The following is a 14,008-nucleotide window of genomic DNA, read 5'->3' as shown; positions in this document are numbered from 1 at the left end:
AACAGTCTCAGAGTAACTTGCCTTCCCTGTAATATTTTAGCTACTTCAATTTCCTTGCCCAATTGCACTGAAGTACATACACACTGATCCTGTGCATTTCCTCACAAGCCCTTTGCTCTGGGGGGGAATTAGGATAAAGATTACACACACATATATCTCTCCCCTTTCCCAGTTATCCATATATAATCTCTATCTTTATCCTAATTTCCCCAAAGATGAAAATAATTTACTTGAGTTAAATTTGGTGACATTTATAAGGACATCAAATTTTTCAGACTAACCGTCCTACATTTTATAGGCCTACAATGTGTGAATAGGAGTGTGCACACTATATATCAGAATGCTCAGAAATCCAAGACGTACATTTTGGGGAAGATTTGGCAGCCAAGTAGAGGATCGCAGTACTAGTCACTGGGAGGCCCAAGGAATGTTCCAACAACTAGTAAAGAGGTGTTGAATCAGGCTGCTTGTCAATGCGGTGGAATGAAGGGTTGCTTCCTCTTCCCAGCACCCCCCTCAAATACATCTTTCAAGATGGGATGTGGTCATATCCTGTATGGAAAAGTCCTGTAGAATTTAGTGGGATTAAACCAGTAAGGTTCTAAAAACCCATAGAGAATGCTAGCCTCTGGTTATTTGAACTATCCTATATAATTCTGTAAGCAAAGGTATGATTTTCTATTACATTCTGCAGGATGGTCCATAAAACATTTAGACTTTTCCATTATATCCTATAGTACTTCTGCCCAAAAAATCAGTAGAGTGGCCAGGGTGCTAACTGCTGACATGGCAGGGATCCCTGTGTGCCTGTACATTTGCCAAATGCCTAGGACCACTTCGTATGCTTGTGGCAGCACCTCAGCCATTAGAGGATTTATGCAGAAGCCAGTAGTGACTGAAAAGCCTAATCCAAAGACTCTCATTGACTTCAATGAACTTTGGATCAGTCCCTAAATTATTTTTGTCATCATTTTATTTATGTTTTTTTCCTCTCTGGTATTTAGTAGTGCTGGTACAAACACATCATTTTTCTGACTGATACATATAACCCCCCCCCCACACACACACACACAAACACACACCTTTTTGTGCTGGAAAGGTGTAGCCTTTTTTAATTGCACAATGATATTTACCAGGGCCGGCTCCAGGCACCAGCCTACCAAGCTTGTGCTTGGGGCGGCACCTGGAGGGGGGCGGCACCTGGAGGGGGGTGGCACGGTGCGGCACTCCAGCTCCAGCCGCCGGGGAGAGAGGGACCCCGGCCGGGGCTCGCCGCCCTCCTCCCAGGGTTCCGGCCGCGCTCCGGCCGCCCTTCCCCCAACCGCCGGGGAGAGCAGAGCCCTGGCCGGGGCTCACCGCCCTCCCCCCGGGGCTCCGGTCGCCCTTCCCCCCGCCCCGCTGGTGGGGGGCGGCCGGAGGCTTTTTTGCCGGCCCTGATATTTACAACTTTAGGGTGTCTCTTAGTAATACATGCTATCTTGAATGACTTTGACAAGTGCTGCACTTGCTAAGTTGTTCTGACTTTGAATCAACATGCATTCAAAACTAAAATGGTTTAGAAACTGAACACTTACATTCTATTAGTCCACATAGTGGATTCTATATGATTTTCCAGTTTTATGGGGCACTGTATTGGGGAACTTTAAATATTCTGAAGCTATGATGTGGTCATTAAGAAATAATCATAATCATATTTTGTTTTTTTCCTGATACAACTGAAAAAACAATTCTAATTTTTTTCTCTTTAGAAAAACAAGCTTGCAAGTTGAAAGTAAAACATGAATTACACACCAAGATTGATCATTCAAGGTGCTTTCATAAATAGTGTCCTTGGAACTCGATTTCCATTTGCACACACATTAATAAAGTGCAAAGCTATTTAATCTGATTGCTTCAAGTTGAATGGATGGGTCAGTGCCAAACAACCTGATCTCATCCACTGAGTGTTTCCACAGCAAACTTTAACTCCATTAAAATGAAAGGATCCAAATTCAATAAAAAAAAAAAAAAATTACCTGAGCAATTCTTCAAATGCCCTGTGAGACTCTATGTGCAAGTTTGGTTATGTAGCTAGTTAGAAAATAAAACTAAAAACAATGTTTGTTATTTGAAGAAGTTTATAATATTTGATCTAGAGTGAATTAGTCAGAGCCAACAAAGTTGTACTCCGAATCACTGGAGTGATGGACTGGGAGGAAACTAATATACTTTCCAGCAAGTTCAAATACTGTAGCTAGGGGTCAACAGTGAAATTAATATAGCTAACAGTATCCCATGGGGTCCTGTGGCACCTTTGAGACTAACAGAAGTATTGGGAGCATAAGCTTTCGTGGGTAAGAACCTCACTTCTTCAGATGCAAGTAATGGAAATCTCCAGAGGCAGGTATAAATCAGTATGGAGATAACGAGGTTAGTTCAATCAGGGAGGGTGAGGTGCTCTGCTAGCAGTTGAGGTGTGAACACCAAGGGAGGAGAAACTGTTTCTGTAGTTGGATAGCCATTCACAGTCTTTGTTTAATCCTGATCTGATGGTGTCAAATTTGCAAATGAACTTCTCTTTGCAAACTTCAATTTGCAAACTTCTCTTTGAAGTCTGGTCCTGAAGTTTTTTTGCTGTAAGATGGCTACCTTTACATCTGCTATTGTGTGGCCAGGTAGGTTGAAGTGTTCTCCTACAGGTTTTTGTATATTGCCATTCCTGATATCTGACTTGTGTCCATTTATCCTCTTGCGTAGTGACTGTCCAGTTTGGCCAATGTACATAGCAGAGGGGCATTGCTGGCATATGATGGCATATGTAACATTGGTGGACGTGCAGGTGAATGAGCCGGTGATGTTGTAGCTGATCTGGTTAGGTCCTGTGATGGTGTTGCTGGTGTAGATATGTGGGCAGAGTTGGCATCAAGGTTTGTTGCATGGGTTGGTTCCTGAGTTAGAGTTGTTATGGAGCGGTGCGTGGTTGCTGGTGAGAATATGCTTAAGGTTGGCGGGTTGTCTGTGGGTGAGGATTGGCCTGCCTCCCAAGGTCTGTGAAAGTGAGGGCTCATTGTCCAGGATGGGTTGTAGATCACTGATGATGCGTTGGAGAGGTTTAAGCTGAGGACTGTAGGTGATGGCCAGTGGAGTTCTGTTGGTTTCTCTTCTGTGTTATTCATTACTTGTTTTGCACTAGCATTGACAGCGCACAGATATAGAGAGATATTGACCCTTGACTAGGTAAGATTAAGAGGAGGGATTTCTACACAGCCCTATCCGTTATCCCTCATAAAACCTACAAGGAGAAAAATCTTTACAACATGCTTTGCAATGGATGCAGGATAGTAAAAGAACAGCATACTAGACTGCATATCTGATAAGAATATAAAAGACAAGCAAAACTAAAGTATGTTCCTAGTTTTGCAGTGCAGGGAGTGAACACTACACCTCCAGAAAGGTGATGTAAGCACTACTTCACAGCACATCCTGTCTGCCTCCCTTGTCCACAAGCACAAAATTCTCAGCCCCTGGCACCTCTACCCACATCTTTGCCATAATTGGTATTATAAGAATTACAAAATATCACTTATATCATTAGCATTTTAGCCTGTCTTACATAGATTTAGCTCGCTCTGTACATTAATAGAGCAGTATAAATAATTAATGCTAATCAGCATTCTTGGCTAGTTCAAGTTTGGGCAGACTTCCAACAATACAGAACATCTTCCTGAATATTGTCTGCATCTCTGTGCCTGTCCTTTCATGATGCTTGTGAAGTCATTAACGTCCAATGGAGTATAGTGTTCTGAATCTTCTAAAAATGTTAATGTTCAGAACACCTGGGTGAACCAAGGAATATTTACTTTGCTCAAAACTCAACCACACACATACTGAAGTTTGAAAATATTCAGATAACTTTATCCTTCCCCACAAACTTATGTTTATTTTCACACATCTCTGGACATCCTGGTGGTATTTGGGACAGGAAGCAAAAACATGAGAAGACCGAAATGCTAAGAGAAAACATTGTTTTATGTTATTTCCATTTCCTAGCCCATATGAAAACAAGTACCAGAAATCTTACAGTAAAATCCCTTCTTGCAGACTTTTAACCCAACTGTGCAGACAAAAATTTGGAAAAGCATCTCAAACCAAATCTGTAGAGATTTAAGCCTTAACTAGTTTCCATAGAAATTCCTCAATCCCCAATGCATTTCATTCCCATCCCAATGTCACAGTCATCTTACTTATCAAACATCTCATCTCTATAGTGATAGGACTGTGCTCAGTCTGCCTTTCTTTCTGCCCTCTCCATTTAATATCTTGCCATAAATCTCTGAGTATTTGACCTATTATACCTTCAGGGTATATAGGTGAATGAGGGCAACTAAGACATCACACTCCCTGCTGATGATGTACTGCTCTATTTGTCTGACATAGAACACTCTTTGCCCGAGGAAACACAGTCAATTATAGCACCATATTCGGTTATAAATGTGATTTAATCAAATCCAAGTGCTTGCCCCTGACAAACAAGGTTCCCAAATATTTCTTTACTTTCATTTTCAATGGGCTTCCATGAGATTTACCTGCAGTACCCTTGAGGTTTTCATAGAAACCTATACTCTGAATATAAAAACCTAGTCAAAGTCACAGGCCTGGTCTACACTACGGGTTTAGGTCGACTTTAGCGGCGTTAAACCGAATTAAGCCTGGACACGTCCACACAACGAAGCCCTTTCTTTCGACTTAAAGGGTCCTTTAAACCGGTTTCTTTACACCACCTCTGACGAGGGGATTAGCGATAAAACCGGTCTTTGCGGGTCGGAATTGGGGTAGTGTGGACGGAATTCGACGTTATTGGCCTCCGGGAGCTATCCCACAGTGCTTCATTGTGACCGCTCTGGACAGCACTCTCAACTCAGATGCACTGACCAGGTAGACAGGAAAAGACCCGCGAAGGTTTGAATTTCATTTCCTGTTTGCCCAGCGTGGAGAGCACAGGTGACCCCGCAGAGCTCATCAGCACAGGTAACCGTGATGGAGTCCTCCCAGGATCGCAAAAGAGCTCCAGCATGGACCGAACGGGAGGTACGAGATCTGCTCGCCATATGGGGAGATGAAGCAGTGATAGCTGAACTCCGTAGCAGTAAAAGAAATGGAAAAGTATTAGAAAAGATCTCCAAGGCCATGAAGGACCGAGGCCATAACAGGGACACACAGCAGTGCCGCGTGAAAATTAAGGAGCTACGGCAAGCTTACCACAAAGCCAGAGAAGCAAACGGAAGGTCCGGGGCAGAGCCGCAAACTTGCCGCTACTACGCGGAGCTGCATGCGATCCTAGGGGGTGCAGCCACCACTACCCCAACCGTGTGCTATGACTCTCTCACTGGAGAAACACACAGGGAAGACGGTTCGGGGAACGAGGAGGATGATGACGATGGAGGTACTGTAGGTAGCTCACAGCAGCAAGGAAGCGGAGAAACCGGTTTCCCCAACAGCCAGGATATGTTTGTGACCCTGGACCTGGAACCAGTAACCCCCGAACTCACCCAAGACCCTCAGGGCACACAGGAGACCTCTGGTGAGTGTAACTTTGTAACTATTTGTAAACATTACAAAAAAAAAGCAAGCGTGTTTAATGATTACTTTGCCCTGGCAATCGCGGCCAGTACATCTACTGGAAAAGTCTGTTAACGTGTATGGGGATGGAGCGGAAATCCTCCAGGGACATCTCCAGAAAGCTCTCCTGGTTGAAATGGGGTGATTTTATTAAGGGGACATTCAGAGGCGCCCGTTCCTGCTCTTCTGACCAGAAATGTTCCCCGCTGTTAACCACGCGGTGGGGGGAGGGGTGAAGTGATCATCCCAGAGAATCGTGTGTGTGTGTGGGGCGGGGGGGTTTACTTGTGTTTGTGCCGCATGTTAACCGGGAAACCGCAGCCACTCCTTTTACATTGAAACCCCATTTTAAATGGACAACCCAATTCATCCTTGATATGGGAAATGCGCTGCTGTTTGCAACCTTTCCCGCATGTTAAGAAGGTTAAAAAAGCCAAAACACTGTGGCCTACGATGGCTGCCTGCAAGCCGAAATATGCGACCTTGTAATGAAAGAGTGTACCCATTGTTCTCTAAAATGTGTCTTTTTTAACCACCTCTCCCTTCTCCTCCGCCAGCTGCAAATGTTTCTCCTTCGCAGAGGCTCGTGAACATTAGAAAGAGAAAACGTAGGACGAGGGACGAGATGTTCACGGAGCTGCAGATGTCCGCCCAGGCTGATAGAGCACAGCAGAATGCGTGGAGGCAGTCAATGACGGAGATGAGAAAAGCCCAATATGAACGAGAGGAGAGGTGGCGGGCTGAATCGCGGGAAGAACAGAGCAAGTGGCGGGCTGAAGACGATAGGTGGCGTCAGCTTGCAGACAGACGGCAAGAGGCAATGCTCCGTCTGCTGGAGCATCAAACTGATATGCTCGAGCGTATGGTTGAGTTGCAGGAAAGGCAGCAGGAGCAGAGACCGCCGCTACAGCCCCTGTGTAACCAACAGCCCTCCTCCCCAAGTTCCATAGCCTCCTCACCCAGACGCCCAAGAACACGGTGGGGGGGCCTCCGTCCACCCAGTCACTCCACCCCAGATGATCGCCCAAGCATCAGAAGGCTGGCCTTCAATAAGAGTTAAAGTTTTAAAATGCAGTGTGTCCTTTTCCATCCCTCCTCCCCCACCCATCCCAGGCTACCTTGGCAATTATCCCCCTACCTCTGTAAGGAACTAATAAAGAATGCATGAATGTTAAAAAAAAATGACTTTATTGCCTCTGCAAGCGGGAGGGGAGGGTGGGGTGGGGTGGTTGGTTTACAGGGAAGTAGAGTGAACCGGGTCGGTGGGGGGGGTTTGGAGGGTTCATCAAGGAGAAACAAACAGAAGTTTCACACAGTAGCCTGGCCAGTCACAAAACTCGTTTTCAAAGCTTCTCTGATGCGCACCGCGCCCTGCTGTGCTCCTCTAACCGCCCTGGTGTCTGGCTGCGCGTAATCAGCGGCCAGGCGAGTTGCCTCAACCTCCCACCCCGCCATAAAGGTCTCCCCCTTACTCTCACAGATATTGTGGAGCGCACAGCAAGTAGCAATAACAATGGGGATATTCTTTTCGCTGAGGTCTGAGCGAGTCAGTAAGCTGCGCCAGCGCGCTTTTAAACGTCCAAATGCACATTCCACCACCATTCGGCACTTGCTCAGCCTGTAGTTGAACAGGTCCTGACTCCTGTCCAGGCTGCCTGTGTACGGCTTCATGAGCCATGGCATTAAGGGGTAGGCTGGGTCCCCAAGGATCACGATAGGCATTTCAACATCCCCAATGGTCACTTTCTGGTCCGGGAAGAAAGTCCCTTCCTCCAGCTTTCGAAACAGAGCAGAGTTCCTGAAGACGCGAGCATCATGTACCTTTCCCGGCCATCCCACGTTGATGTTGGTGAAACGTCCCTTGTGATCCACCAGGGCTTGCAGCAGCATTGAAAAGTACCCCTTGCGGTTTATGTAGTCGGTGGCTTGGTGCTCCGGTGACAAGATAGGGATATGGGTTCCGTCTATGGCCCCGCCACAGTTTGGGAATCCCATTTCAGCAAAACCATCCACTATTGACTGCACGTTGCCCAGAGTCACTACCCTTGCTATCACCAGGTCTTTCATTGCCCTGGCAAATTGGATCACAGCAGCCCCCACTGTAGATTTGCCCACTCCAAATTGATTCCCGACTGACCGGTAGCTGTCTGGCGTTGCAAGCTTCCACAGGGCTATCGCCACTCGCTTCTCAACTGTGAGGGCTGCTCTCATCTTGGTATCCTGGCGTTTCAGGGCAGGGGACAGCAAGTCACAAAGTTCCATGAAAGTGCCCTTACGCATGCGAAAGTTTCGCAGCCACTGGGAATCGTCCCATACCTGCAGCACGATGCGGTCCCACCAGTCTGTGCTTGTTTCCCGGGCCCAGAATCGGCGTTCCACGGCATCAACCTGCCCCAGTGACACCATGATTTCCACATTGCTGGTGCCTGTGCCTTGTGAGAGGTCTATGTCCATGTCAATTTCCTCATCACTCTCGTCGCCGCGCTGCAATCGCCTCCTCGCCTGGTCCGGGTTTCGCCTTGGCATGTCCTGGCTCTGCATATACTCCAGGACAATGCGCGTGGTGTTCATAGTGCTCATAATTGCCGCGGTGATCTGAGCGGGCTCCATGATCCCAGTGCTAGCTATGGCGCCTGGTCAGAAAAAAGGCGCGAAAGTAGTATCTGATGGACCAGGAGAAGGAGGGAGGGCGGGAGGGAGGGAGGGCCGAGTGACGACATGGCGTACAGGTACAGGAACAGGGAGAAACACAAACAACTGTCACACAGAATGGTCCCCCCAAAGATTAAAATGAAAACCCTGGGCTTAGCAGGCCATTGATTTCACGGAGGAAGGGGAAGCATATGAATACAGAACAAATCTATTTTTTACATCTTAAGGTGGCAGCCGACGGTGCAGCATGAGTGACAGCCATACCAGTACGACGATGACGGATACCAATCATAAAATACCATCATCTGCCAAAAGGCAAGGGGCTGCTGCTGTGTAGCAATGCAGCCCCACGTCTGCCAGCCCCACGTCCGCCAGCACCCAGCATCGCCCTCGGCCTCTTCTGGGTGCTTAGCAGACAATACTGGGCAATTGGCAGAAAATAGTATATTACGACTGGTAGCCATCATCATCGAAACAGTAGCATGTCTGCCCAGGTGGCCATGATTGACAGCCACACCAATACGATGACGACGGATACCAGTCATAATATACCATCGCCTGGCAAGGGGCTGGTGCAATGCAGCCCTACGGCTGCCAGCCCCATGGCTATCACTCATGCTACACCGTCTACCGCCAAAAGGCAGTTAGCAGCTGCTGCTGTGTAGCAATGCAGTCCCACGTCTGCCAGCACCCAGAGGACATATGGTGACGGTGAGCTCAGCTGAGCTGAGCGGGCTCCATGCTTGCCGTGATATGTTGTCTGCACAGGTAACCCAGGTAAAAAGGCGCGAATCTATTGTCTGCGTTGCTGTGACGAGGGGGGAGGGGCCTGACGACATGTACCCAGAACCGCCCGCGACACTGTTTTGCATCATCCGGGCATTGGGATCTCAACCCAGAATTCAAAGAAAAGGCGCGAACCGCTTCTCGGCTCTCTGAGCTGTGGCGCAAACGTAGTATCTGACGGACTAGGGGAAGGAGGGAGGGGGGCCGAGTGACGACATGGCGTACAGGCACAGGGAATTAAAATCAAGAACGGTGGCTGTGCATCAGGGAGAAACACAAACAACTGTCACACAGAATGTTCCCCCCAAAGATTAAACTGAAAACCCTGGGCTTAGCAGGCCGTTGATTTGACGGAGGGAGGGGGAAGCAAATGAATACAGAGCAAATCTATTTTTTACATCTTAAGACGACGGTGCAGCGTGACTGATAGCCCTCGGCATCTTTCTGGGTGCTTGGCAGCAAATACGGGGCGGCGTATGACGATGGTCTTCAGGCCTATTGCACAATCGGCTGCTCGGGGAAGACTCTGCTAATGTGCGATGACCCGACTTGTAATAGGACGGCTAATAGTCGTAATACACCATTTACTGCCAAAAGGCAAGCCCCACGGCTGCCAGCACCCAGATCGCCGATGAAGGCTACCAGTCTACTGCACCGTCTACCGCCAAAAGGCAGTTAGCAGCTGCTGCTGTGCAGCAATGCAGTCCCACGTCTGCCGACACCCAGAGGACATATGGTGACGGTGAGCTCAGCTGAGCGGGCTCCATGTTGTCTGCACAGGTAACTCAGGTAACCCAGGTAAAGAGGCGCGAATCTATTGTCTGCCGTTGCTGTGACGGGGGAGGGAGGGGCCTGACGACATGTACCCAGAACCGCCCGCGACACTGTTTTGCATCATCCGGGCATTGGGATCTCAACCCAGAATTCAAAGGGGCGGCGGAGACTGCGGGAACTGTGGGATAGCTGTGGGATAGCTACCCATAGTGCAATGCTCTGGAAGTCGACGCTAGCCTTGTACTGTGGACGCGGTCCGCCGACTAGAGCACCTAGAGCATTTTATTGTGTGGACACACACAATCGGCTGTATACAACCGATTTCAATAAAACCGGCTTCTATAAATTCGAACTAATTTCGTAGTGTAGACGTACCCTTAGGTGCTATGGACCTTTGTGCTGATCCACCAATGCAAAGCAAACCTAAACCCAATGGACCCAGGCTCTGGAGCATCTACCCAGTGTAGATGGAGCTTCAGGTGCCATAGGGCTGCTGTAGGTCATTCTGCTTGCTGTTACTGAAAGAAGGAATATGGTCACTGGAAAGCCAGGGTACTTTTGTCCTTTAGCTAGCTACCACAATAGATCTTTGGGGTTATTGGCACAAATGACCTGCTCTAATCTGAACCAGGAGAGAAGATCGAATAGATAGAGCTTTCTGTCCTAGGACAAGTCTTCTCAAACTTTCAAGGTAAGTTTTGCCTAAATTTCTGTCTTGTGTGCAAACAGTACTCTGCCATATTTCCACAACAATTATTCAAGACTCAAATTATTTTCCAAATTAATTTGGAACTAAAAATGTCTTGGTAAATATCACTTTATTTCATTCATTAAAACTGATACTTAACTGAGAATTTGAAAAGGTACATTCAAAGTTCAAATTAGTAACTATCATATTACTTATCCTTTTCCAGGACAAAAGGCCTGTTCCTCTATGATCTCTTGCAGTTAGGAAAGGAGTAAATCATAGAGTCACTTCCTGAATCCAGAATGACAGGATTAAATATGTATCTTGAGAGAGGCCATCTTAGTGGAAGACTCTTGCAACAGCCTCTGTATTTACGTGAGAGATATAGTGGTTCCCATTAAAATCTCAACATTTACCCATAATTACTATACAGTGGTGCCTAAGACATTGGAAAATATCACAAGATTGAAAATAACTGCTATTTCAGTTCTATATCTTATAATGTCTATATCATCTGATCCTTCCAATACATTTAGTTAAAAAATAAGAAAAAATGGCAAATTCTTTAAATAGCTACGTTATTAGTTATATTACTGATTTTACAAGATAGAACTGGTTCTCTTGCACACACAGTAGTTCTGCTAAAGTTTTAAGATCGGCAAACCCTAGGATAATGAAATGCAAATGTAGGGTCGTATTTAAAAATTAATCATCCATAATTAATTAGTAATCTCAAGCATTCTGGTAAATGATAATAAAATTGCACACAATTATCCTTGCAGTGAATGATAAAGTCATTGCCTAAAGATTTACAATATTTTAAGAGAAACATTTTGCATATATTTACGTGCTCTATGACCACAGATATGTCACAGTACTTATTTTAAATTTCCAGTTCATTTTATCTTTAAATTGCAGGATGTTCAAATATTCATGCAAACTCCCAAAAGTAAATGATTTGAAAAGAAAATAAACCTTGTACATTTACTAAAGTTACTCTTGCATCCGTCAATTCAGTGTATAAGAATAATAAACAAAAACCGGTGTTTAAATATGCATATAACAATTTTTTCAGTTCATTTTTATACTTTTTCTTCAAATAAAGATTTACATGAGTTTTCTAAAACAAATATGTTTGATGCCAGGACCTACTGAATAAATAAGAATACCAACAGTTACTTTACATAAATGTCTTTTCTCATGAAGGATGCCAAAAGGTTAGAACCACCACTTTTAAAGTTCAGGTATACTTCAGGTTCTAATCCTTTCTGGCGAGTTAACTTTACTACTTCAGAACTGCATTTGAGAGCTTCACTGCTTCTACAAAAAAGGCAGAGTGAAGGTAGATCAGGTACTTCTATATGTCATCTTTCATAATACAAAAACCAAAAGGGATATTGAAAAAAATCCAAAAGATGGCAAATTTAACACAGATAAAAAAGGAAATGCCCTATGGAACTCATTTCCACGAGATCTCATTAAAGCCAATTAGCTTAGCAAGATTACAAATAGGATTGGAGATTTATATGGAAAACAACAATATCCAGAGTAACAATAGTAAGGATTTCTTAAAGAAAAGTTTTGAAGAGATATAAAACCTCATGCTTCAGGGCATAACAACATTCAACTAAATGGTCATTAAGAAAAAAAACTTTCCTTTAGGGCTTTGATTTGTTTGTTTTGTCCCCCCACCCACCCACCCACAAGTGACTATTGCAGGGGTTTCTTACCTCTGATACTAGCCTCTGATGGCGTCATGATTCTGAACCATATGTCTGATTCACTGATGTCAATAGGGCTGCCATCCATACAATAAAATACAGGTATATATCATTGGAGAACTTCAAATGTTAGGAACTGCACCATGCTTTAATACAACAACAAACAGGAATCTACCACAGAAAGTTTAATTGAAACAACTATAGTGAACATACTACTCAAACATGTTCCACTTACTCTATTGCAGCTCATTAAGGAGAAAGTTACAAGGAACTCATAACCATGCAAATGTTTGGCATATAACATTGTCAAAACCTGGTTCTGCTGTCTGCCAGATAGCTCTTTGTAAGTGAAAACCTGTCAGCTGAACGTACTCAACTATGATCCAATGTAGTGTGACAAAGTTCCTCCTCTATCTTGGTGGGTCCTACGCTTATTGGCAGATTTTCTTGCCTCAGAGATTCACCATGTGGGTTGGAGAACAGCCCAGAAACCTTCCCCTCTGGTAGAACCCACAGTCCAGGTCAATTGGGAGGTTTGGGGGGGAACCCGGGCCCGCCCTCTACTCCGGGTTCCAGCCCAGGGCCCTGTGGACTGTAGCTGTCTATAGTGCCTCCTGTAACAGCTGCATGACAGCTACAACTCCCTGGGCTACTTCCCCATGGCCTCCTCCAAACACCTTCCTTAGTCTCACCACATGACCTTCCTCCTGGTGTCTGATAACGCTTGTACTCCTCAGTCCTCCAGCAGCATACACTCTCAGCTCCTTGCACCTCTTGCTCCCACCACAAACTGGGGGTGAGCTCCTTTTTAAAGCCCAGGTGCCCCAATTAACCTGCCTTAATTGATTCTAGCAGCTTCTTCTTAATTGACTCCAGGTGTCCTAATTAGCCTGCCTGCCTTAACTTGTTCTAGCAGGTTCCTGATTACTCTAGTGCAGCCCCTGCTCTGGTCACTCAGGGAACAGAAAACTACTCATCCAGTGACCAGTATATTTGCCCTCTACCAGACTCCTGTGCCCCACTGGTCTGGGTCTGTCACAGTAGTTTTGGGGGTTAAGTGACTCAGCACAAATGTAACCATCTCAAAAATTTAACGCTGGTGAAATGCCAAATGTACAACATTGGAGACTGAAGTCCTCTTCTATTTACCGGACAGCAGGATGAGTTAGATATACAAGTAGCATTGCTGTTTTACAGATGCAAGGAATAGACACAGAATTTAGCAAAATCTGTCTGCAAATCCTGCATTTCATCCTTTAGTTTATGCTGCCTCTCTTTTAAACTATAAGAAAGTATCATTAGAGTGACTGAGATTTGGTCACTTAAAAGCTTCAGAATAGGGAACAGTCTCAGAGTAACTTGCCTTCCCTGTAATATTTTAGCTACTTCAATTTCCTTGCCCAATTGCACTGAAGTACATACACACTGATCCTGTGCATTTCCTCACAAGCCCTTTGCTCTGGGGGGGGAATTAGGATAAAGATTACACACACATATATCTCTCCCCTTTCCCAGTTATCCATATATAATCTCTATCTTTATCCTAATTTCCCCAAAGATGAAAATAATTTACTTGAGTTAAATTTGGTGACATTTATAAGGACATCAAATTTTTCAGACTAACCGTCCTACATTTTATAGGCCTACAATGTGTGAATAGGAGTGTGCACACTATATATCAGAATGCTCAGAATCCAGAGTAACAATAGTAAGGATTTCTTAAAGAAAAGTTTTGAAGAGATATAAAACCTCATGCTTCAGGGCATAACAACATTCAACTAAATGGTCA

At 45.3% G+C, this 14,008-nt stretch overlaps 2 protein-coding genes and 1 long non-coding RNA gene across 10 annotated transcripts in view; 1 reads left to right on the top strand and 2 right to left on the bottom strand.

Annotated features, from left to right (window-relative positions):
• Nucleotides 1–14,008, bottom strand: part of GRID1 (glutamate ionotropic receptor delta type subunit 1) — an 890,310-nt gene that overhangs the window by 367,178 nt on the left and 509,124 nt on the right. The gene's annotated exons all lie outside the window — the stretch shown is intronic.
• LOC135972732 (uncharacterized) lies at nucleotides 4,633–6,780 on the top strand. Its single transcript, XM_065551836.1, has 2 exons — nucleotides 4,633–5,560; nucleotides 6,156–6,780. The coding sequence occupies exons 1-2, from the start codon at nucleotides 5,017–5,019 to the stop codon at nucleotides 6,656–6,658; spliced, it is 1,047 nt and encodes a 348-aa protein (XP_065407908.1). The 5' UTR covers nucleotides 4,633–5,016; the 3' UTR covers nucleotides 6,659–6,780.
• On the bottom strand, nucleotides 10,193–13,015 carry LOC135972733 (uncharacterized). Its single transcript, XR_010589223.1, has 3 exons — nucleotides 12,912–13,015; nucleotides 12,229–12,296; nucleotides 10,193–11,818 (listed from the first exon to the last, which is right to left on the bottom strand). It is a non-coding gene; the product is annotated as an uncharacterized LOC135972733 (long non-coding RNA).

Source organism: Chrysemys picta, chromosome 7 (assembly GCF_011386835.1).
Source record: "Chrysemys picta bellii isolate R12L10 chromosome 7, ASM1138683v2, whole genome shotgun sequence".
NCBI lineage: Eukaryota > Metazoa > Chordata > Testudines > Emydidae > Chrysemys > Chrysemys picta.
The sequence above is the reverse complement of the archived record's forward strand: the minus strand, read 5'-3'. Positions and strand labels throughout refer to the sequence as shown.

What these genes read in the sequence shown, in the direction of transcription:
- LOC135972732 (XM_065551836.1), top strand. Translation starts at nt 5,017, where the DNA reads ATGGAGTCCTCCCAGGATCGCAAAAGAGCTCCAGCATGGACCGAACGG. An exon ending in GGGCACACAGGAGACCTCTG is followed by an intron (nt 5,561 to 6,155) that starts GTGAGTGTAACT and finishes CTCCTCCGCCAG; the next exon opens with CTGCAAATGTTTCTCCTTCG.